This window comes from Microchirus variegatus (genome assembly GCF_963457635.1).
Source record: "Microchirus variegatus genome assembly, chromosome: 12".
Lineage (NCBI taxonomy): Eukaryota > Metazoa > Chordata > Actinopteri > Pleuronectiformes > Soleidae > Microchirus > Microchirus variegatus.
This window is the reverse complement of record NC_139813.1, coordinates 13,301,332-13,326,622: the sequence shown is the minus strand read 5'-3', so window position 1 is coordinate 13,326,622 and position 25,291 is coordinate 13,301,332. Positions and strand designations below refer to the sequence as shown.

General features: G+C 40.7%; 1 protein-coding gene across 3 annotated transcripts; it reads right to left on the bottom strand.

Moving 5' to 3' along the window:
* Window positions 1-1,743: 1,743 nt before the first annotated feature.
* On the bottom strand, window positions 1,744-25,064 carry ppp2r5cb (protein phosphatase 2, regulatory subunit B', gamma b). Of its 3 annotated transcripts, none has more exons than XM_083898401.1 (16): window positions 24,977-25,064; window positions 24,406-24,465; window positions 22,825-22,990; window positions 11,400-11,599; window positions 8,527-8,637; window positions 8,331-8,423; window positions 8,115-8,245; window positions 7,963-8,022; window positions 7,712-7,820; window positions 7,546-7,599; window positions 7,024-7,194; window positions 6,793-6,920; window positions 6,572-6,673; window positions 6,283-6,355; window positions 5,621-5,737; window positions 1,744-4,666 (listed from the first exon to the last, which is right to left on the bottom strand). In XM_083898401.1, exons 1-16 carry the CDS (start codon window positions 25,001-25,003, stop codon window positions 4,532-4,534), a joined length of 1,737 nt encoding a protein of 578 aa, XP_083754527.1. In that variant the 5' UTR covers window positions 25,004-25,064; the 3' UTR covers window positions 1,744-4,531. The 3 variants fall into 3 exon arrangements, with proteins under 3 accessions (XP_083754527.1, XP_083754528.1, XP_083754529.1); XM_083898402.1 differs by having other exon boundaries at window positions 22,825-22,987; XM_083898403.1 differs by lacking the exons at window positions 22,825-22,990; window positions 24,406-24,465; window positions 24,977-25,064 and adding an exon at window positions 15,070-15,216.
* Between the last annotated feature and the right edge of the window lie 227 nt (window positions 25,065-25,291).

Below are 25,291 nucleotides of genomic sequence, written 5' to 3'. Positions count from 1 at the left end.
GAGTTTTATTTATTGTTTCTAGAATTACAGTAATGATGACAGGTAGTAGTAGTTGTGAATTTGGTCATAAATCTACAAAGTTTTGAACATTTTGGGGAAACAGATTAACATGACTTTGAATGTGGCATGAGTGTTGGTCTAGGACCATGTGTTTTTTAGAAACTGACAATCTACAGGGATTTTCAGTCACAGCCAACTCTAGTGTTATACTAAAGTGATCTTTTATTACAATACTTGAATGTAAATCTTATTCCCTATAACTTCTGCCATTTCTTCATGGGATTAAACAAGTATTAAAATTAGAGGTTAAGGTCAAATTATCTGCTTTTGAACTTGTGTCAAAGTCAGTTCCTGCCTTATCATCAGCACTGGCCCAAGCATTTAAGGGCCCCCTCTTCCACCACCTCAGTGTAGCCCAGTCCTTCTCAAATAGTGGGGCGGGCCCCCCTGGGGGGGTGCGGTGCGAGCCCGGGGAACATGCAGTTTCTGCCGTACTAGAATAAAGCGAAATTGCACATCCGCATCCACAAATTGATGCACTTTAAATCTTTTCTGTTACAGACTAATAAAAAACAATGTTAATCAAGTTATTTTTTGTTGTTGTTGTTATACTATATGTATATACTATAGTATAGTATAGTATTGTTGTATATTATAGTATTTTGTATTTGTGGACACATGCTGAAATTTATTTTTTATCTCTATATTTTATTTTTAACTGTTGTACCATACTGTGCAGCACTTTGGAAACCTTTGTGTTTATTTAAAAGTGTGCTATATAAATAAAAGTGGATTGGATTTGATTATGGGGGGGTGGGCGCGAAATGTTTTCCTTATATCCTATCCCCTAAGGGGGTCATAAAAGAAAATAATTGCGAAGCACTGGTGTAGCCGGTGTTATGACTATTACTGATACAAATGTGACATTATACATTGCATTATAGTTGTGCTATAGGCAGTAAAAGCACAAAAGAGGCCTAGTATGAATTTGCACTTTCATATTCAAAGTGAAGCATACAGTGTGGTCATACTGAACTTGAACAAATTAAACAAGTAAACCAGTTTAAAGACTTTGGTATTTAAAAATGAGTAAAACCAGATATTTGCATATCATACATGTATAAAGAAGTTAGTTAATTACCTGGATTAATCCACAAAGAGCACTTACTTTGAGACTTGTCTTTGGCTTCCACAGGCCCTCGGCACAACCACGGGAAAGTCACAGGTGAAAATGATGAAATCAACCATGGTTCCATTTAACTTCCTCACTTGGGATTAATAACACCTGTGTTTTCCTCATGATACAGGTGTGCTAAAGGGCCACTACTCTATATTCTACCTTTACAGTCAACACCTCTGGCACAACGTTGTCAGTCATTCGATTTTCCAATGATTAAAGCCATTTCACAAAGACTTGGTTTACTAATGAGACTCTGCTTCACACTCACGCCTACATGGAATCATTACTCGACCTTTATTTGCCTCCGTTAGCTCACACGATTATCGGTGTACTGCCACCGACACAACAGACACTGATTGAATAAAGTACCCTCATTACTCTGATTGTTGCTTCTCTCTTCTGACGGAGAAACATGTCAATGCTAACCTGACAAAGCCATGAAAAGATGTACGTCACAGTGAGTTCACTGCAAGTAAAAAAAAAACTTGAATTCATCTAACAATAACTCGCACAAGTTGATTTTTTTTATAGGATGAAAATATAAAACTCACATGTTCTCTTTATTTGCTGAATATAGATGTACACCACTGGAGATTTGGATAAAAGCACACACACACAAAGCTTATGTATGTAGGATCTCAACACATGTTTGACAGAGGGGGGAAACAAAACGGAAATGATGTTGGATTACAGTAGATAAAAAACTATATGTATGGTTCCTAAATGTAAATCGCCACGTGTTGAAATCTGTGCCACATACAACCGTCTGCAGTCGCTAACAACCTCTTTATTCTGTACACGCATTTTGTACAAAATATGAAATCTACCATTTAATAATAGTTATAACACAAAATAAAAGTACATTATATGTACAATATTAGATGAAGCCATTTAGTTACGAGACTAAAGGACACTTGCAATAATCGTTCTTTTTCGAGGAAAAAGAAAACAAAGCTTATGTTAAAAAAAAATGACGAGAGCTCCAAAGAAGCCGATATTAAAGCCATTTCAAGAACAACAGTCACCAATGGGACATTTTGAAGCCTGGTTATACTTGTGCATAGGATCGACACCACGCCAACACAAGTAGTCTACACTATTGTGAGCATTTACTCTAGTCACTAGGCTACAGTATAGGCTAGCATGTAGACTATGCTGCGTTGATTTGATGCAGAAGTACAAATATGCGTCAACACTGTTGCTTCACTGCAATGACCATCCAGACAACTAACAGATCAGTGGACAGAGTCACATGTGGTTCATCACATCCACTGTAACACCAGAAGGTGAAGGAGCATGAGGTTTTTCGTGAAAGCCTTTGGTAAGTGTTGTTCTTTCGAGACAAACGCGGGAGAGACGGAAACAACGTGACTGCAGTATTATTTACAATTTGCACATTCAGTTGAAACACTGACAAGAGGTTCTGCAGGCAAAAAGGAGGATTAAAAACCACAACGAAAGGAACTTGCAAGCATCCAGAAGCAGAACAAACAGATGTCCAATTAGGGAGCCCTACAGAGAAGAGTAGTCTGCTTTTCATGGGTAGAGGGGGGGGAGAAAAAGGAGTCAATCAATGGTACAAATTTAAAAAAAACGGAATGGGACAGCAAGGATAAAGTTACGGGGGGTGATTTCCTCTCCTGTGGAGGGCTAACTCTTATCGACGGGCACCCAGGGGTGGTGAACCCACACACCAAGACAGACAGCATCACTGAATTCAGTTCTTTATACTAGTTTGTTGTTGTTTTTCAGTTTGTGTTTCGATTTTCTTTCAAGTTTTATCAGGAAGTGCTTCATTGCTGAAGTGGTTTGGGGGGGAGGGGCAACCACTCGTCTTCTCCTCTCCAACTTCTCACCTACAAACTGAACTTTGTAGCTTAAACAAGGCATGTGCTTGGAGCCCAAGGGGCCAGAGGTGTGCTGCGTACATATTTGATCTCGTGTTTTTTTTTTTGTTTTTTTTTTATGATCTGGCGTGCTACTCGATTCTCAATTGAGCAAATATCCCCTTAGACTATTAAAGGCACTGTGAAAAGAAAGGCTTACGTTTGACCTCTTAGACCAAACACACCTTCCCCCGTTGATGCGGTCTAATATCGAACAGGTGTCTTATAAATAAAAGGGTCTTGCTAGAGAAGAGTAGGAGAAAAAAAAAGGATCACTATCACAGCACATGATCTGCCCCTGTGTGACGTCTCCCAACACACGGCAACTTTGTGTAAAATCCGAGACAAGCACGACGAACAATCTCTGACCTCTGCTAAGCCTCACATGAATGACAGTGACTTGTACTGAATGTTAATGACAATGTTAGACATACTCCTACGATAGCTGGGTGTGAATGGGGGACCAAAAATAAATCCCATCATCTGCTCTCATGTGACTGTTGCAGCAAACTGGGAGGACTCATGCCACAGACAAATATGAAAATGAGACGCAGCAACCTTTGTTAACTTATTGCTTACACAAATAAAAGTAGGATTATTATTATTATTATTATTAATAAACGGAAATAATTTACTGAAAGGTGTTGGCACCAAACAAGGTTTCTACATCCGTCATGCCAGCAGAGTTTAATGACCACACCCTGCTGGTGAATCCCTGGTGACCCTGTCCTGATTTAACAGAACCGTCAACGAATCTTCTTCAGCAAATTGAATATTAAGTGAAACAAAATAGAAAAAGCCACACAAAGGAGCTACACAGGTGGCAAGTGTGTAGGACTCTTAAGAAGAGCTATGTAGGAAAAAGAACAAGTGGCAAGTTCTCATTAATTAACTTAAACCAAAGACGACCTCTGCTCATATTTGTACAAGCACCCGACATCTAGAAAGAAGAGGCCAGAAGAAAAGACTGCTCACACACACACGCTCACATTCACTCACACACAGAACAAAACACCTGAGAGAAATGACCAGAAGGGGGCAGCACAGCACCCCAAAAAACAGAACAAGTGGCAAGGACAGGAATAGAGAAACACCAGGGAGGAGAAGAGATAACAACACAGTATCTTGGGTTAAGTTCATGGAGCATGTCATGGTCATGCAGGAGTGTCCAGCACCACAGATGTCTCTGCTGGACAACTATCAGGTGGGAGGTAACAAGAGGGAGGAGGAGGGGGGAATCAGTGAGTGCCGAGCACCTCTGGTCCAAAAAGTTGAGCCAGGCTTTGATGTGCAGCTTTACACATTTCCTGTGTCAGGTGGAGCTGAGACGGTTCAGTTCTGCGTTTGTGCTGGACTGGACTGAGATACCAGACGTCTGTTGTTGTGCGGGCCTCTGTGGGCCTGTGGTTCCTCTGTGGACACTTCTGTTGCTGCTGGTTTTACGGTGGATCTGAGGATGTTCTCTTTAGTGGCTGTCGTGCGTCGTCAGCATTTCCTCGGCTCTCCGGTGCGACTCCAAGGCTGTGACTGTGGAGATGTCCTTGGGGAGCTCAGATTTCCTTCGCATGAGAGGGCGCTCTCTTCTCTGATCTTTTTGGATCTGGACACATGGAGGGATTAGAAGCGTTCACCAACAACACACACTTCATGGATATTTGAACCTCTGCCTGCCATAGGAAACATGTGGGACATTTATCTCTCGCATTGTTTCACATCTGAAATCCAAGACTAATAAAACACATCTGTCTTCTCACGCAGCCTGCACTCACACTTTTAACAACAACAAAAAAAAAAAAGAGTCTGGTCCACACATTGCACTATGGTTACATGTGCAAAGCAACGTTGCCAATATGAGTAAACCTTAATCTGCTGCATGAACATTCAAAACAGAAAAATTGCATGATTACAGAACATGCCTTACAAATTAGTTTGAGCTCTAAAACTCTCCTGGTTGTTGCCCTCTGCTCCACTTAAGAGGCAGAAGACATCTGGGATGATACTTGGTGAATCACATGACTCACAACTCACATGACCCACAATTTTTATGTGATGGAGGAGACAAGTTTTTCTCTGTGCAAGTTAACATTACCTGAAAATGTGTGAATGAGCCAGATTTCAGTAGAGATTGTTATCTTTTCGAAGTAGTCATTGTGTTTAAAAAGTAAAAGTTATTATTACGCTATTATGGTTATTTTCGTTAATAATGATTACCTACCAACCTACCACCTTTGAAAATATGGGAAGGTATAAAGATAGCCTTTCTGTGGAACTCGCCAGTTCATCAAATCAATTTTATTTGAACATAATGTGACATTTCCTGTGCATAGACCTTTCATTAGGACAACTAAGTCCATGTACTCTTATTGCTGCTCTCAAAAGTAATATGTTCATCATTGTGATGCCTGTTTTACTTCCAATATAATACCTGAGAACAGGTTCAGGAGTGACAATCAGGGAGGAACTGAACTCTTAATAATAAAAGAATAAAAAGAAATACATAAATCTAATATTCTTATAAATATGATATAATAATCTGATTTACACACACACTGACCTGTATTGCCTCCTCCTCTACTGCTTTCTTTAGCTTGTTGACATCGTCCAGCATTGGCCCGTCTGTCTCCATGTCCATTGGACCGCCTGAGCCTATCGAGTCCACATAGACCACAAACTATACAGAGAGAAGAGAGAGGGGCATGTTAGAAGAGAATAGACCAGTAGTGCAAGTTCTTTTTTTGTCTTGTATATTGCAAGTTAAGTTGAATTTTCACATTCAAAACCATGGGAACTCAATGAGCTCTCCACTCATGCTTACATGTACAAATATGGAGGTCTCCGTCTCATTCTTTAACTCTGCATGTTTTGGTTAGATTGATATCTAGTGAAGTCACAAAAGCTTTGATTGGACAAACATAAGTCGAGCACTTGTCACAACTCAACTGCTAATTTTAATAACAGAAACATGATATTGTGGTACAAGATTTTAAACTCGCTCTGTGTCAGTCTGACTGTTTGTGCTTCCACACTTGCACTTGCCAATATGACCAGAGGCCGACAGAGGCTTGTTGCGTGAATAAAATGAAGTCTGCCATCTCTGATTGCCTTGTTTATGTAGCCTTTGCTGTGTGCTACTGACTTGATCAACACAAATTTCCCATGTGGTCAATAGACTATCAGACTATTACGGTTACTGAGGCCATGTGGACTTTTCCTCACCTGTGGGTTTGACTTTGCCAGGTTCTCAATCTTCAGCCATGCTTCTTCTCTCTCTTTCCATTTGGCTTTCTCTCTGAGGCAACAAACCACAAATACTATTCGAGACAACATCGACAGGAAAAATGTGCTCATTGTACACCGACATGACAGATCTGTAACGTTCAAAGGCTTTCAGAAGCTGTGGTTTCGTCAACATTCCTTGTGGTGTGTCAGTTCTTTTCAATTTATAATGAGGTTTGTATGATGTTTTCAAGACCATGTGAAACACAACCTTTCACTTGTGACTTACTTGCTTTTTTCAGCCCTGAATTGTTGGGTGCAGTCGTCAAACAGCTTTTGGTTCATCTCCATGAAGAGCTTCAGCGCATTGTAGATCAGCCCATGGATTGTCCTACAGACGCACAGAGGTGACCACAAGTCTCTTAGTTTACGTACTTAACTATCATCACAACCCATCATCAGACTGAAACACCGAGGCAGACACAAGCGAAAGCCAGTGGCGTGACTCACTTGTTCCAGTGGGTCTTGGAGTTACGGTAGAGGGCCGGGAACATGATTGGCAGGATCTTGGCGGCGTTGTCGCTGATCAGGCTCATGATGTACTCATTGTTCCAGTAGTAAAGCGCTCGCTCTGCCACCTATATGACACGTTCATGGTACGTAACGGGTTACAGATGCACATCACGTGTGCACAACACACACGGAAACACATGACTGTCTTAGAAACGACGTGTGTCAGACCTGAAAGTGTGGGCTGGACACACACTGGGCCATCTGTCTGAAGAGAGGCTCCATGACTTTAACGAACTCTGATGGTTCAATGACGTCCAGGATCTCCTCCAGTTCATTTAGGAACATAACCTCTTTTGGACTGTGAGTCTTTGGCCAGTACTTTAACAAAGCCATCACTGTCTACACAGTGAGACAGGGGAAAACGTCATGAATCAAAAAAGTCAGCTGTCCAACAGTTCTGGTCTTAACAGATAACACACACACCACAGACGCAACAGGCAACACAGACAGCTGTGTATGTGTGTATACTGTGATTTTAGTACGTGTGTTTTGCTGCTAGACAAACAACACTGTACACGTGAAAGCGGACAAATCTCATTACAACTTTGCATTTACAGGAAACTAATGAATGGAAACGTGACATTGACAAGGGAGTCCTCGGGTTCACAGAAGAGGCTTATCTTGAACAGACAGGATATTGGAGGATAATTCAATCATCTATATTAACAACATAACAACGTTAAATCTCACCGGTTCTGTAAGGGTGCTATCCTTCTCTAAGAACTGTACCACACAGTAGGCCAGCTGAGGGTGAAAGACACGAAGATATGAATTCCATGTATCAGAAATACTGCAGTGCTATAAACTCTGCTGTTGAGACATCTCGTTTATGGCGGAGCAAAAACAATATAGTTACCTGTGGGTGGTATACACTAAGAGACTTGACTTTGTGTAAAGGCAGCAGAACTTTCAGTAGGAATATCTTGTGCTCTTCTTTCAGTGGTAATGCAAATCCATTGATTATGCTGTAAGGAGAACGGCGGTCATAAAGGACTTGAGTGCATAAATTGTACTTAGGAGCTCCATTCAAACTGACACAGGAACCATTGTGCATGTTATCATGATGGGCGTTACTGGAAATGAATGAAAACTATAATGTTATCTTACCTGCCTAATATTTCCAGTAATTCCGCTATTCCATTATGATGTTCAGTCTCATAAATGAAGCTGACAAACCAGAAACATGGTGTTTACAACAAAACAAAACAAAACAATATACAGTACATGCCACTGATGTGTCCAACTGTCTTTATGCTCACCTATAAAATATGTTGTTAATCTGTTTCCTAATGTACGCTCGCAGGCCCAGGAACTTGCCATAGATGCGATGCAGAGTGGTTTTTAAAAAATCTCTTTCCCTGGGGTCTTCACTGTCAAACAGATCCAAGAGCTGTGCAAAAAAAAAAAAAAAGTTACTTATCCACTGATGTCGCAAAGATAAAAACAACATACTAATAATAATTGTTGGTGCTCACCTGCATTACAAACTTCTGGTCAATATACTTTTTGGCTACGTTTGGTTGAAAGTCAGGAGACTCTAAGAACCTTAAGAAGAATTCATAGACAAGCTGAGGGAGGGGGAAAAAAGAGATATTCAATGCTTGAAAGTGAAAATGAATGGATTTAGTTCTCACTAGTTTAAATCATTGTCCTTGTTTAATAACGCATTACCTGCAGATGTGGCCATGCAGCTTCTAATGTTGGCTCGTCTTCCTCTGGGTCGAACTCGGCACCTGTGGGGTTTGACGATGGCGGCAACGTTCTGAACATATTCACCGAAAACTGGGGAAAAAACAGAGAGAAAGGCTTGCTAAGAAACACTTAAATCAATAATTTGTGGCGCTATGCTTGAACTACAGACACAAATTATGTACACTACCGTTGCACATAAAAGTTTGGGGTCACTTAGAAATGTCCTTATTTTTGAAGGAAAAGCACTTTTCAATTAATATAACATTAAATGAATCAGAAATACACTCTATACATTGTTATTGAGGTAAACGACCATTCTAGCTGCAAACGGCTGGTTTTTAATGTAATATATACATACATACAAGTGTATAGAGGCCCATTTCCAGCAACCATCTCTCCAGTGTTCCAATGGTACATTGTGTTTGCTAATCGTGTTAGAAGGCTATTGGTTGATTAGAAAACCCTTGAAAACCATGGTGCAATTATGTTAGCACAGCTGAAAAAAGTTTTGCTGGTTCTTTGATGAAAGCAAAATTTGAAGGTTTTGATTAAAAATCATTATTTCTAATCGTGTCAATGTCTTGACTATATTTTCTATTCAGTTTGCAACTCTTGATGAATAAAAGTGTGAGATTTAATGGAAAACACCAAAAAATTGCAAAAGTGACCCCAAACTTTTGAACAGTAGTGTAAGATTCAATCTTTCTCTTTGACTACACAATATACTACAAGATCGGAATGGAATCACCTGGAATATAAGGCAAGGCAAAGTCTCCTCAAACACCAGGTATCCAAAGAAAAATTATTTGACCATGCTTCCAATTATTATAGTCTAGCATGAGCCTGACATTAAATAACAAAGAATTCAGTGTTCACTTTACTAAAGCCAAATAAATTATTTGAAATCAAATTAGATTCCAGTTGGTGCTGTAAATTACAACTGAATAACATACCATTAATGAAAAGCATCTCAAACAAAGGTATAAATGTACAGAGGAAGTAAGTGGATATTGGTCTTATTGTTCTTCACAGGTGACTGAGGATCATTAGTGTGCTTTTATGAACCATTGTTTACTCACGCTGTGCATTGATCTATGATTATTTGTTATGCTGTGCTCAAGCCGGGTAAGAAAGAATAGTTTTCACGATGAAACCCTAGTCACTGTTACTTCCTGCCGTTAGGTTTCTACCCGTTACTCCAACAACCATCAAAAGAATGTTTGCTTCTAGAAAACACGTCTGACAGCTGATATAATGAAACAGAGACGTTCGGAAACCAAAGAGACACAGTATTTGTCTGATATTAGACAAATATATAAACATGTCAAGATACAAATATCCCTTCAAAATGTTATAATGTTGCACTTCCTGGAAAAAAAAGAGAATAAATTGAAACGTTGATGAATTATTCCATCTTGTGATACTTTATTGTAAGACAGTTCATTAAACAGGGAAGCATCTATTATACCTGCTTAGCCAGTCCCTCCACATACAGAGGTCAAAACACACTCAATCACAATAATGTTCACATTCAACGCAGAATCCATTTCTTACTTCCTCCAAAAGAATATTACAAACAGAGCGATCAGTACTGTGTGACCCAGAAGCCGACCGAAAATACTGTTTTAACACGATGGCATCAAACAAGCTCGTAAAGAATGGAAAAAATAATAAATAATAAAGCCTTAACATCACAATCAGGTCTTTGTGACTATGAAGGAGTTTGTTGTGAATCGCCTCACTTTGATGATAAAAGCTGTCGGTGAACTACAAACTGCACTTGTCTTTAAGAGGGCAGCGGAAAAGGGGGCTGCCAAGGAATAAGAGTATATTTTCATGCTGATTTGGCAGCTTCAAGACGCGTTTTCTCCAGCCAATGATCAAATAAAGCCATGATGAGGAGGACGGGGGGAAATTTGCACCTTGATCATCTGCAGTTTACCATGCCGCATTGATGCATAAGGCCTTTGATTAACCATCAAAGGCCTTTCAGTTTGGCTTGGGAGAGCATCACCTGGCACCACGAACAACACACCCAGGCCACAACCTCAGAGGGACACATCTAATAAATGCACAGGGAAGTCAGTGACACAGCCATACTGACTATAGCACCATTCAATGGACGGGCTCTATAGAGGCAGAGAGTGACAATAATGTGAAGGATATGTAAAACAATGCTAAGTGACCACTTCAGAGAATCATAACAAATCGCTCATTTGCATCATAAGTGAGGCTTATGAGTTTCCTATGACCCAGTGAGGAACCAAAAACAAACAAAAAATAATAATATCACACATCATATTGGCATTGATGGCGAAAAGTTCTATTCTTGGCTCCACAGTGCAGCACAGAGTCCTACACAAACTTCCAGCCTCAGAGGATTTATCTGTCCAGTGGATACATGTTATGTATATGACGGCAATGTGCCTGCTAGAGCCTACAAATGATCACTTTTCAAAATGCTAACTGCTGTTAGCTCCCAGTACCCTCTGTGGCTGATGTAATTTCTTGTCCCTTAATATTTGATTCACCTATTTTAAAGAAGACCTTTAAGGTGGTGGATGAGATACTACTAAACCGAGCTTCATCCTTATGGTATTTTGACCAAAGCATGTCACAGACATGTTCATTAGGACACCAGGGAACTTGGTTAACTTGGAGAAATAGGGTATAATATGTCCCCTTTAAGTTTTAACTCACAACCTCATACACAAAAAAAAACAACTCACTATCCTAGTGAGCTAGATACCCAGTCCCACATGGCATGAAGCTCACCATCCTAGTGAGCTGTTTTCGATGTGACATAGAACGGAAAAAGTAACTCACTCATTTATTTCATTTTTAATACTGACCATGTGAACCACCTCTGGGTAGATGGGTTCGGTGATTACGTTCCTGTTGTGGGTGATGTACTCCACCATCTCGCTCAGGGCCGCCCGCTTCACCTCCTTCCATTTCAGGTCGCTCAGAGGGTCGGACACAAAATCGAAGAGGACGCAGCACTGCCGCAGCTTCTGGATGAACAGCTTCTCCTGCTCTGCGGGGGGGACATCTGTGAGACAGAAATGGTAGAAAAATGGGAATAAATAAGTATCATAAGTGGGGAGATTTAGTCATTCAAAACTAGACCAAATGACGCAGGAAAAGGTAAATATTAGTCATAACAAAACAGTTATGGAGAGAATTGCCACAATTTTAGCACTTACGTAATCACTGCTGTATATGACGTGGCTTATATGCTTGAAACTCATGGTAATCATTGCCAAAAATCCTTTAAAAGTTTCTCTTTGCTTTCCTTTATCCACATTTGTCCACTCTCTACCTGTCTGATCATTTGCACCAAAGTTTCTAGATTACGAGCAGAGTTCATGCAGTGGCACGCAGAGACTTAATTTTAAAGACTTCATAAATCAATAATTCAGCCTTTCAGATGATGGTGTCGCCACTGCATAAATGATGCATTAAGCTCAGTAAGCCCTGAGCATTACACGGCCGCACCTGCCTGTGCGCAACCATTAACCTGCAATTTCAGTATCATTGTGTTTGTGTCACGACGAGTCAACCTCGGCTCTATGTCAGCGTGACTGCATAATCATCACCACACAACTGCTGCATCAAATAAAATAGAATCAATGGAGTAAACCAGTTATTACACAAGGAAGCTAGCTTTAAATCCTGAATCAAACTATTCCCAAACTAGTTAATAACCAATGCTAAACTCTAACCATTAGCTATTGCAGGGGTTTGTCAACAAACAACACATTTCCACTCTCAGTTCTCAGGCAGCAGAGTCCTGGGTCGAGTGTAATTGTAGATACTTCTGGTTCAATTCTTCTTTTCATGTTAATAAAATGCAAGAAGCCGTTTGGAAGCAACAGAGAAACAACAGCCTCTCCTGCTAAATCAATTTGCCGCAGATGATCACATTCCCAGGTTACACAAAGAGCCCTGAAACCAAGACAGATGCTGTGGTGCTCATTCATTATCACCCTCGGTGAGGATTAGTGACTTATAACAAAATGTCATGCTATAAAACCCACCTATGTGGCAGCATTAATTTGTCTGTCACACCCTTTGATTTATGAGTCAGTCTCATCTCATCTCATTAAAGATCAGCATGTGTCCTGTATGTCACCATGGCGACCATGAATACAGATAGGACTTTGGACAAGACATTGACTGCTGCTCTTTACAGATGCACGCAGGCAGCTGTTACAGCCCAATCATATGCTGCTGATGAACAGCTGTAACCAGGAGACATGTGAGCCAAACTGAAACGGGGATTTATAAACAAGACAAAGCAAAGAGACTGTGCTCTAACGAAATTAGACGGTTCGTTCTTGTCACCGTCAATCATTTACCCACCGTTATCAATCACAGCTATCAAGTATTAGATAGTTATAGAGGTTTTCTTTGTTATTCAGTATTATTCAGAAGTCACAGTGACAAAAGCGCACCAAGGTGAAACTCAGCTTGCATGAGGGTAATTCTGCTTTCCTGAAGAAACACTAATATATGCGTGTTATGGGAGGATACAACAGTTGATAACGAATTAATGAAACAAAAACAAAATGGTTATTTTACATCATATGACTACAAGTATCACCAGATTCAACACACACTTTAACCACAAACATGCTGGGGCTGCAACTCACAATTATTTTCATAACTGATGAAAAGGCTGATAACTCTTTCCAAAACCTTCAAATGTCTTGATTTTGTCCACAAACCAAAATATATATTTGAATGATTTCGTTGTTTTATGATGCAAGGAAACCAGAACCCACATTTGTGAAGTTGGAAAAATCAGAGTTTGTTTTAACTATATAAAAAAACTCACCCCAATTTAATCGATTATCAAAATAGTTTACTATTCATTTAGTAAAACAAACAATGCAGAAGTTGGCAAACGGACAGAGTAGTTTCAAATGTTCATAAAGGTAGTATGTGTGTGTCTTTAAAGGAATGGACGCATACATAAAACCGTACATAAGCTGACAATCATAAGACTTGCATGTGCACGCACATTCCTCTAAACATACAATAGCCTAAGGTTTCCTGGCAAGTTTAGTTCAAACATTGTGTAGCCATCTTTTAAAATTATGAGACATTGTTTAAGCCTGTAGATGTATTCATAACCTTCAGGTTAAGAAACAGTGAACACAGCAATAACAAATCTGTACTTTTATTGTATTTTCTGTGCAGAACTCTTTTGAATGGACTTCTTTGACGTCCGTTAAAATTAGAACCACACTACACTGTGCTCCAAGAGCACAGACCTCTGCAAACACTTAAAACACCCTATCTGAGACAAACAAAGTGAAATGAAAACATAACCTTGCTGGTGAAGGTAATGAATTGGCACTGGGCGAAGTTGATTGATAGCTAGACATCCAGAACGAACTGTGGGTAGTGCAGACTCCCACACAGACTAGAATCTGACTCTGGGCTATTATCATCATCAGACTTTTCCTACACCTCCACAGCAGTGAGTCAGAGTAGCACTGCAGGTATTTAACACACAGCACAAAATTCTGCTCTCTCTGTGTGACCTGTTAATGTCATACACTTATTTTTCTTCTTATAATTCCCCTGAAACTCTTATTTAAAACTTGAGATAGTGCACACCTCCTTCTGTGAGTGCATTTATATTTAATGCTGCAGTATGAATCTTCAAACAGCAAGCTAACTGACTACAGCACAGTTTAGAGTCTGTATTGACACACTATGCAGAATAGCAGTAGTGTCATTCTTATTTCCCTTTATACAATACACTTGTAATAAATAATAGTATCTAATTTATCAGACCGTACAGAGGAAAACTATGGAGAATCAGCACCAGATTCTCACAATCTGGAACATGGGTCCAGCCCCAACACAGAGCATCTCTCATCTCATCATTCCCTGAGAGCTAAGAGGTCCAGTCAGTAGCTCATGTTACACAACAGTACTAGGGTTTCTGAAGAGGCCTAAAATATTAAGAGACATGCTGTGCTACTGCAGACTTCATATACTAGTCTCTCTAGCTTTGAATTCAAAGGTACCAGCATTCATTTAGAGTCGACTTAGTGTAGGTGTCAGATTCAAGTCTGCTGGAGATACAGCGACAGCATGCAGCACATTTCAACTTGCAGATACAGACCTACATTGACAGCAAGCTTTGACCTCACATCCCATGACATTAGCAGTCATGATGGGGGATGGGGGACTGTAAAGTAGAACTCTCTCAGCCTCCCTCTCACACTGAAGCTCAAGATGCAATGTCTTGACATAAACCGTCATCACTCTTCCTTGTTGACACACACACAATCCCTTGCTTCCTCTTACAAAAAATACTCATGCCACCTACTCGAAATAGAATTAATGTTGTAAATCTCTTACAGTAACTTTTAGAAAAGACATTTTCTTCTATAAAGTCCAAACTAGCAGCTGCGGTTGCTGAATGAAAACAACATTCTTGCCTGTTGCCCCCTGAAACACAGGAAAACAGAGCAGAGAAGGTGGTACACAGCCTATTCTCACCTCTAAAATGCATGAGATCCACAGGCTGGAAAGGCCCATTGGTGCTCGATACATCCAGAACCATCCCAGTGGCAGTTCTAGAACATGCCAACATCAGTGAGCAGAGGCAGGAGATATGGGGGAAGAAGCCAGCCTAGGCTAAGACGAGGAGCCAGCCTCCATTTTAGCATGAACACTCGGAGCAGAAAATGAATCTCCCCTGCTGCTGGAGGGAACCAGCTAGTTAGTGATGTCATCCCCCACTGCAGCAGCCCGGTTGGCTGGCTGCAGTCACATGAGCCGTCGGTCAGAATAAATAAACATGAGGGAAGCGATTGGCTGGTGGGCTGAACGGGGAAGGGGTGGGACTGTGATTGGAAGCGTCAGAAGCGACATCTGCCATGAGTTTTACAACAAACCACAGGTCTGATTTCACTTCAGCCTGTTTAGAAATGTATATAAAAACAAGAATAAAACTGGGAAACACACAGTCCAATCCAATATGTCGACTGCATGCAAGAATCACAAAAGTACAGTGACACTAGGCTCATTTGCAGCCTACAAACAAACCCTAAAACCACAACAAAAATTTTCAACACTTATTAAGCAGCAGCAAATAAGCTGAATCCACTAAAGATTACACATGTAACCAAAAGTGTTAATATTCAAGCCAAAGGCAAGGCAAGTTCAAACATGTTTCTTGCTTAATATAAAACCCCTCTAAGAACAGCCAAATCCTAAGTCTTATGAGAGAAGACGAGTGGCAGCGTTAACGCCGCTTGTCAGATAAAAGCCCTTGGCACTTGTGCATCTGCCTATATGTGTGCTGACAGTGTGTGTCTGTTTTTGCATGACAGATGGCTCTTGAGGAGCACAGCCCGAGCCCAGGTGTATGTGACAGAGAAACAGGAAGGCAGGAAGTCTCAATGTGAGCAGCACAGGATGTGCACATGCAGTGAGCAGCACACGCTCTGTCTCAACAGCATATCACTGCACTGTGAAGCTGTGCAAGAAACAGACAATAATAATCACAAACTATTTGCAATTACAGGAGCCCTTCAAATACACATATGACATTGACTGTGCAGCAACAAGTTAATTCTTGAACCAGTCAGACATTACACACACTGTAACACACAATATATCAACCCCAATCCCCATGTGTATATTTGTCATCACATTGTGTGTATGTGTCATGCCCAGTTAGTGTGTTAGTGCAATGATTTAACTAATGTTTGTTTCTCCAACCCCACAGATGTCTAAAGAGGAGTATACTTTCAAAATTAGAATGAGCATTAATTTTAATTTAAAACACAATGGTGACATGTAAATGTAGCAGATTGTGTTTTGACATGATTTATTATGTTTAATACAGTATAATATATCTTTTTTTAAGTGCCACTTATGCATTATTAGTTTATTTTTGTATAGTTTGTACAGCAGATGTGTCTGTAAGTAGGGCTAATATCTTATGGATGATATAGTTGGGACAGGATTTTCAGTTTTTCAACCACAGGCAGCAGCGGGACGACAAATTAAAACAATATGATGCAGAGTCACAGAAAGGAGCAGCAAGGAAATAAAATGGTAGACAGAACAAGAATGAATCCAAAACAAAACCTTTCTAAAAGTGGTGAAAACAACAATATGTTTACCACTGTTGTCAGTTTTACACGCAACACTTGCATGCTTTTGCAAACTTGAAAACGTGTGTTTAAAAAAAAGCCATTTACACTATATCTATCAGCAAGTTCAGAAACTTGATTTGGGGGATAAACAGTCCTTTCCCAATGTAATGCTGTAAAGTCAACAGCAGAGCAAAATAACTTTTAACATTAAGTGTGGCTGATCTTTATACTGCATATTATATACAATAATGGTGCATTTCAGCAGCAGGGCTGAATCTGAGCATATAAAAGCCTCTTTCTTGCCGTTCTATTGACTCATCATGGGGCAAACTGCAATCTAAAGATCTGCTGTTCAGACGAAGACAAGATAGCGCTAAATACGACCGCTTGTTACAAACAAGTCTCCAAATGCTCCTCTGGCACATGCATTCATCAGGCTTGTGCTTTCCGTTTTGTCTGTGCTATTTCTGGCAGGAGAAAGAGAATGAACCTGTGAGGCATCATGAGTCTGCACTGGATGGGGGACAGTGTGCTCAACTATGGCCGGGCTTTCACTATATTCCTCACTGTGGGAGCAGGCCAGCCTAAAATTCACAGTGGTATGGTTCAATTTATTTAGGTCTGCTGATTTCCAGTGTCACGGCCCTCACTCTAATACACGCTTAAGGCTTGAATCTATTTGGAGAAACCGATCAATCAACACAGCTGAGGATACAAGCTGAAAACTACTTTTACCCTTAAGGAGCTTTCAAAGACAGAAAAAGATCTTCCTGTGTCTCACATTAATTCTCAATTACGTGCTTAGCCTGACACTTGATATAAAAAATGATCAAATTATCTATTACTGTGTCTATTACTTTGACACCAGATCTGAAAATATGAAAAGAAAACAGGTTCTTGGCAGCAGATTCAGAATTTAACTCAGCCCATCAAAAATACACATGAAATGTGTAACCTGTGCCATCTATAATTGTACAAAAATGATGTCACATTCATCCGCAACAGTTCATCATATCCGTATGGAAGATTTGACAATTTTTCTTGACAAGAAGACGTGGTGGTAAATGGCATTCAGTATTAAAACATGCCCTGAGGCTAAATTATTGCTCTGACATAGGTTCTGTTTTCTCTGTGATAGAACTGTATTATTGCTCCATAAAAGTTGTCTTGTGCATTTAAGCTCACCAATAAAACATCATCATCAACAATGCATTGTTAATGCCCCAAAGCCAGAGGAGAGATATCTTTTTTTTTTATATCCAGTTGACTGTTTTGTTTTTTTGTGCAGGCAGGCACTCAGGCACATTTGCCTTCATCTTTTTCTCTTGTATCTTGTGTGAGATCACAATCACGTCAAACATCTACGCTAGGTGCTCAAGGTCGCGATCACAGTCAGGGAGTGGGATTTCTTTGTGTGTTTTCATGCGAGACAGCTGCTCAGGGAAGTCATTCTCATGAGATGTGGGAGTCTTTTCCTCTACCACCTGTGGGAGTGGCAAAGGAAATCCTTCCCTGAAACTCGCCTTGGCCTCTGCATCCTGCTTTAAGGCCCTGTTCAGACCTGGCATTAACATCCATCTCCCCAGTGAACCGATCGCATGCATACAGCACCAAGTGTCTATTCAAATTCAAAGTGACGCCATGTCTGTTCTTTAATGAGTCTCGTTGTGCAGATGTGTCTGATGGCAATGTGTTTGTGTATCAGCATATCTGACAGAGAGAGAGTGGTGAAAAGCTAAATTAATCAAAGCTCTACACACGGTGCTATAACATGAATTAAGACTTTAACCATGAGAAAGATTGCATAGCACACAATGTTAATATTGTGATGGTGGCTTCAAATAAATGTATGTACCAGCACTGATTGGTGTAAGGAAAAAAAAAAACACAAATCCATTGTGGGGAAAGACTGTGAGGACTGTGTCCACGTGTCCTCAAACGCAGGCAAATGTGGTTTTCGTACTTTGATCCAAGGAAGCATTCAGGAGGGATTGAGAGCGTTCAGCCCTGTAGTAGCGTCATCTACACGTGATCAGAGCAACCATTCAGTGCCTGTGTATGTATGATGTCACGTCAAAAGGCACAGTTTTAAACTGGCTGCTAACACGCAAGAAACTTTTATGAGCACTGTTGCCAATTTGTCTGACTGTCTTTATGCGTCACCTGCTGATAAGGTTGCAGGTCTTAAGCACACAATATTTTGTGCACTGTTTATGTATTGGGTGAGGTAAGATACATGCAGATTTCCTCTTCCGTTAGATAACATCTTCTTGAAGCCAAAGTCTCATTCTCATGCATATGAAACAACTCTGTGCCAAAGGAAAAAATCTACACTGCTTTACAGTGCAATATTATGACGCATCCCCTCATGAGTTTCATGTTTTTAAAAGCACTTAACTTCACAGGTTAAGTACAGTTTATAATACATTTTGAGTTTGAAAATATTTGCTTTGTTGAGGGAGAATTATTTTCTCTATGCTGTAACTAGCAGATGTCGACAAACCCAGTTGGTCAGATACTTCATGCAGGACCGCTCGCAATTTAAAAGAGAAACCATTCAGGAGGTAACAATTGTTGTTGTTTTTTTAGAATGTAAAAAACAAATATATCTATATCTTAACTTCCTTCAGGCATTATATCTTCAGAAAACAGTCTTTAACAGAAAGTAATAAAAATGTTACTGCTAAGATACTGAAAAGTTGGAATGCCATGCAATGAGCAGGGTTTTGGGGGGTGAATTGATGGAAAGGCCTGATTCTGGTCAGAGTTTGTTGTTATTGTCTTAACCTCGTGGCTCTGCAGGACAAGCTCATGGACATGTGCTTCCATCAGGACCTGGTGAACATGCCTGGAGTGAAAACAGGCCAAGCAAGGAGCCTGTTTGGACAGGACGGAGTGATGATAACATCTACTGAGCCACTCTGGGATAATGTTTTGCAGAATGTTATCAAAGTCCTCCTTGGGGTGTGTGAGGTGAACAGCCCTTATCAGAAATCAAGTTACGGCTTAGGGTAATAGCTAACCACAATGACGAAGCGGGTATAGTTTATGGTTGAGCAAACAACTTTACATTTCCTATAATTCTAATCGAAAAGGCTGGTAAACAAATGGTGCACAACAACAGCTGCTGTTCCCTTGAGACTCCATTTGTGACTCTATTTTACTATATGACACTGAAGCCCCATTTCCAGTACAGCTGTACAATTTAGTTCAGTGCATCACAAAATGATTTGCATTCCTACTATCAAACACTGAGAACTTCAGTGTACCAACTTCGTGTACCAAACACAGTGGTAAGGTTTCTACAGGGTGGAGCTTGACACACTGCAATCTGTTGAATTGTCAACAGAGATCCGTGACTTGTTTGCAACAGTAGGGAAAACTGCTGCGTTATCATAAGCACATGCTAAAAAGAAACAACATGGAATGCTGGATGTCCTCCATTGTTGTTCTAAGTTAACTGCAACATCTTTTTGTGGAATTTATTGACAGGTTACACTGTGTTGGACTGGTATGACATTGCGCTATTATGTCGCCAACACATATTACATAATAGCTACATAAGTTACTTATCCAGCCCACACACCCCATGGTGGAAATGCAAGTCAAATCAGGGCGTACCGTTCCAAACCACACCACGATGAGCTGAACTGCACTGTACCACTTGGTGGAAACAAGGAAAATGGCAAGACTTCCAAAAAGAGAAATGTAATTTTAGCATGCACCCTTTGCTAGTGTGCAGTTCCATATATAGCGCCTCTATCACTTGTCCACTTCTAGGGCAATTTGGGGTTCCAAGTGCTGTTCTTCCTGCAGAAGCTCACTTTCAGCCACTGGTCCTCTTATAAGTAAACTACCGACTCAGACCTACCGACCTACACAAAATGTGTTGATGACATACAGTCCAAGGTGATTATATGACCTCTGTCACTGAGAAAGACAGTGACCATGAACAGACACTAACAATGGAGATTGGCTGTCACAGGATGAACGAGCTATGTCCAAGGAGAAGAGGAAGACAGGAAAACAGTCTTGACAACTGTAAATGTTAGTTAAAACCATTATATTCCATGACCTGACTTTCTAATAAACATTATTGTTTTATTTTAATTAAGAGAGAGAGCGAAGGAAGGGGGGGGGGGGTCATGGAGTGGCAAGTAACAAATGAATTCTAAGTACTGAGAAACACTATGACATAGTCTTTCTTGGAAAAGGGTAACTTAAACTTTTTATGTGTATTCTCTATAGATATCAAACAACACCTCGTGTGTTAAAATGTGAAGTCATTTAACTTATGATCAAAGTGCAAATTGCCTCAGGTTGTTTTTTTCTTCATATTTTCTGACTGTTGCTAATTTGTATATGTAGATGTATTATAGTTATGTATTTAGCATCAATGACCAACTTTTTTGCAACAGCTGACTCCTTTCAATTTTAGATGTTATCCCCACAGAAAGAGAACTTTATCTATACAATCTGTTTCTTTGTCGTTTTCACAAAGTTTGCCATAAACAAGGCATTGTTTCAAGTTTCATGTCTTTATCCACAAAGCAGAGAAGGCAATGTGTGCAAACCTTTTTTTAAAATAAAGCAAGTATACATGACAATGTATACAATTACCTAAATGCAGACAGAATGATACAAGCCAGGGGGACCAAGAGATCAAAATAAAAGTGAAATCCAATACAAGAAGAGGAAGGTGACGTAGAAGAAAGTGAACGCCAACGCATTTTCCCACTCTAGGACCTGTTTTTCAAAAATAGTCTTTCAGTGATCCCAAAATGCTAGTTCTGTGTGAATAAAAAGCTGATACACTAAAAACACTTAACACTTATTCTCCTGAAATTGTTTTCATGTATCCGATCCCTTACTGCCTTTACTTTTCAATGTGCATTTATTGCATATGTACTTATCCCATAATGTAGTCATAGCAGTTTGTTTTCAATTCACCACTAAGGTTAGACAACTAGCTGAAACAAAGCAATGGACAGCATTGCTTCGTGCATGCACGCCCACAATCATGTATAGACAATATGTCCAGAGCGCTGTCGTCAGTGTCCAGTCCTTGCTTTTCCATCTGGTGCTTTGCTGACACGGAGCTTGGACATCAAAGTAAATATCAATATTCATTTGCAAAGATCCATTAATTTCTCCTCGACAGGAGGAAGAAAAGAAAGAGGAAGAGACACAGCTTGTCTGGTCACTAACAACAGCCTGAAACACAGGGACCAAGGAATTAAAGCTTTATCTCTGGATTACCACTAAATATAGACACTTGGGTTAAATCCAGCACAAAGTCCATGCCATGTACATCCTCTATTTGTTTCCGTGTATTGCATAATGTCATGCTAGCTTTAGTAGTAAAATGACGGTGATGCAGCCAGGGATGTTCATTATTATTGACTTAATTATTCAATAATTTTTTTCCATCTGAATAAATTACTGATAATCCGATTAACACCAGATTTTTAAAATACATGTAAACATGTTAGGCCAAATGAAATGGTACTAAAGTCAGACTAACACAGTTAGATACTGTGGCTGGAAGTCTAATTAATAGTGCATGTATACATTTCGTCGAACCAGAGTCAGACGGAAGCCGGCCTGGGGGCTCTGGGGATGCAGCACAGTTCCCACACCCTTGCTTAGATCCCTACATAACAGAATAAGAAGAAGAAGCTGGTGCACAGAAGAAACAGTGGCAAAAACAAACTGAGAAATCCAGGCCAGTACATTTGTTTGACTAACAAGGAGATCGACAGTATGCTCCGTCAGCTTAAAGAACTGAATATTTTAAACGTAATGGATGGTAGGAGGACTCTGAATGGCACTCGAACACACTAGGAATTAGCCGCCAGCTAAACTGGAAAACACCTCATATTAACAAGCTGAAAGGCAGTCGTCCTACAACTGTAGCTCGACTTAACTGTGCACAGAATCATACTGACTGAGAGTGTCTGGTAGTCTGTGAAGCTTACACTAAATGCAATCGTGTTTGTCGGTTTGTTGGTAACAAATTCTGTTGCTTATGCAAAACATTTGGGCATTGAAACAGCAGAGTTATACAGTTATAAAACCTAGAGATCACTGGGTATTTAGTTCATCATATGATCAGGTGACGGGACAGAGGGACTGTGCAGGTAAATACCTTTAAAAGCCGGCAGTTTCTGCAGCTCTCTGTTGTTGCTCAAGCTGAAGCGAGAGGAGCTCTGCCTCTTGTCCTTTTTGACAGGCGTCTGGGAACCAGGCTGTTTCCCCTTTAGCAGCTGAGTGGTGGGAGGAACGCTGTTACTGGTCTTCCTGTTTGAGCTCTGCTGTAACAGGAGAAATGCACATTAATGACAGTGATGTAAGAGCAAGCACATGCCAGTCAATGGTGCATACAGTGTGAAAGGCTGCCTCTGCAGGAATCTAATGCAACTGTGTGCATGTAGCCACCCCAGCCAAGCAGTTTGGCTGCCATACACTTGACAGATATTTTCAATTACATACAATGTGTCACCATTTCAGGACACACCGTTGGTGTAGTGGTTAGCACTCTTTCCTTTGCAGAAAGAAGACCCAGGTCTGCGACCCGGTCAGAACAAGGGTCTTTCTGCATATGGAGTTTGCATGTTCTCCCCGTGTGTGTGTGGGTTATCTCCTCCCACAGTCCAAAGACATGCATATTTGTGGATTAGGCCAATTGGACACTCTACATTGACCATGAGTGTGATGGACTGGTGACCTGTCTGAGGTGGCATTGGCACCAGTGACCCCCGCAACCCTCATGTGGAGGATAAAGCGGTAGAAGATGAGTGAGTGTCATGGTCCTCTACGAGACAGTTCATTATTCATTATTCGATTAAAATTACATGTAATAATTCTCCATCTTCACCATCAGCCAATGTACAGATAATATCTTTAACTATACTTTTAAAAATCATGGCTGTGCAGATCAAGCCACGCTAATGTTTTTAAAGTAAACACATACAGGTTTGTAAGGCTGGATATAATTTAAAAGTGGGCTGGTCCCACCTGCTTGTTGGTGTTCATTCACCACCACAGACCTGAAGGCTTCCCAAATTCAACTGAGTCACAGCGGCTTCATCAAATTCATGAAAGCCCGGGTTAAAGGCGGACACAGCGTACAATGCTTCAGGACAGGAGCTTAGAGGCTGGGCCAGCTAGCAAGCTGTTGAGTGCAGTGGGGAAACGAGGCTGAGCTGGCCTCAGTTATGATCTAGATTACATTTTAATGTAATAAAAGATCTCTCAGTGCAATTCCTCACAGATGCTTCTCACTGAGACAAGACAAATAAGCCTTCAATCTCGTTTCACTTACATGCAACAGATGTCCATATGACAAAAGGCATGGTGGTAATGAGAGCAGCTCAGAGAGGCCAACAATTTTAATTTTGACACAAAGCTTTAGTATTAGTAGATCTGCGGACACACACCATGCATGATTATGACCAAGCAAGATATGGACAGGTAATCCAAGGCTTCGGAAATAATATATTCACTTGGACAACAGGGGAGGAACGTATTGTGTGGCAAATCTTCTCATAATTAATTGGCATTAAATCATGGGTTACTTAAATCACATCACAAGACTGCAACACTAATGCAAGGACTGGGCGTGTCGATTCATTATCTCACTGATAACACACTCCATTGTCAACCAGTGACAACGCAATATTAGTGGCATTAAAGGATTGGCCCAAGTGTGACGTGGGAAGAGTCTCACCTCATGCTCTGCATTCTCTTGTCCTCCACCTTTGCCCACTTTAGCAGACTTCGCAGAGTCCTGAAATCAAAAGTTTGAGTCACTTCAGTGTCATAAACATAAGAAGGTTGACAACATCAACAGGGAGTCTATAAGTGAACGCCGCTATGCAAAGTCCTGGCTAAATATAGCAACGCCTGCCCACCCAGCCTCTCACACCTCTCTCAACACCCTGATAAATCTGCTTGCTCGATGACGTTACTTCCCTGCCAATACCTTTGCGCGACACCGGATTTCAGCTATAAAAATATAAAAAAGTGATCACATTTACACCTCAATACACATACGCTGTGTGGGGAATTATACGCATTGAAAGAATAACATGTGCATTATTAAAATAAGCGGACGGAACGTACAAAGTACTAACATGCTGACAGAGGGTTGCGGCTAGCTGATGCTTGCTGGTCGGCTAGCGTAAATATGGGACACACATCGCTACTATGAGCTAAATGTTCCCTCGCGAGGCCGGCGTATATATGAATACATTTTAAATGACACTCTGAATGAAACTCTGGGCAAAATTCAAACTCACCTTGTCCTTTTTCGTTTTATTCGGCATTGTAGAACCGTAGCCGCCCTTGCTCCCCTCCCGAATACTCCACAACCAGAACCTTGACAACTCTCGGGTACCACACACTCACACTCACACACACACACACACACACACACACACACACACTGCAAGGCGGTTCAGCCTGTCATCGCGCTGTGATTTGCTGGCTGTAGGTCAGTTGACTGCAGCGCCTCACACTGACCATCCACGGCAATGACAGGGTGAGCGGCGCAGAGGAGGGTGGGAGCCCCCTGGTGGCGGCAGGTATTACTACAATATTAAAAGACGAGCAGA

Coding starts and splice junctions, on each gene's coding strand:
- ppp2r5cb (XM_083898401.1), bottom strand. CDS start 25,003: ATGCCGAATAAAACGAAAAAGGACAAG. Junction 24,466..24,976: donor ATAAAACGAAAAAGGACAAG/GTGAGTTTGAAT, acceptor TTTTGATTTCAG/GACTCTGCGAAGTCTGCTAA. Junction 8,424..8,526: donor CTGCATGGCCACATCTGCAG/GTAATGCGTTAT, acceptor CCCCTCCCTCAG/CTTGTCTATGAATTCTTCTT.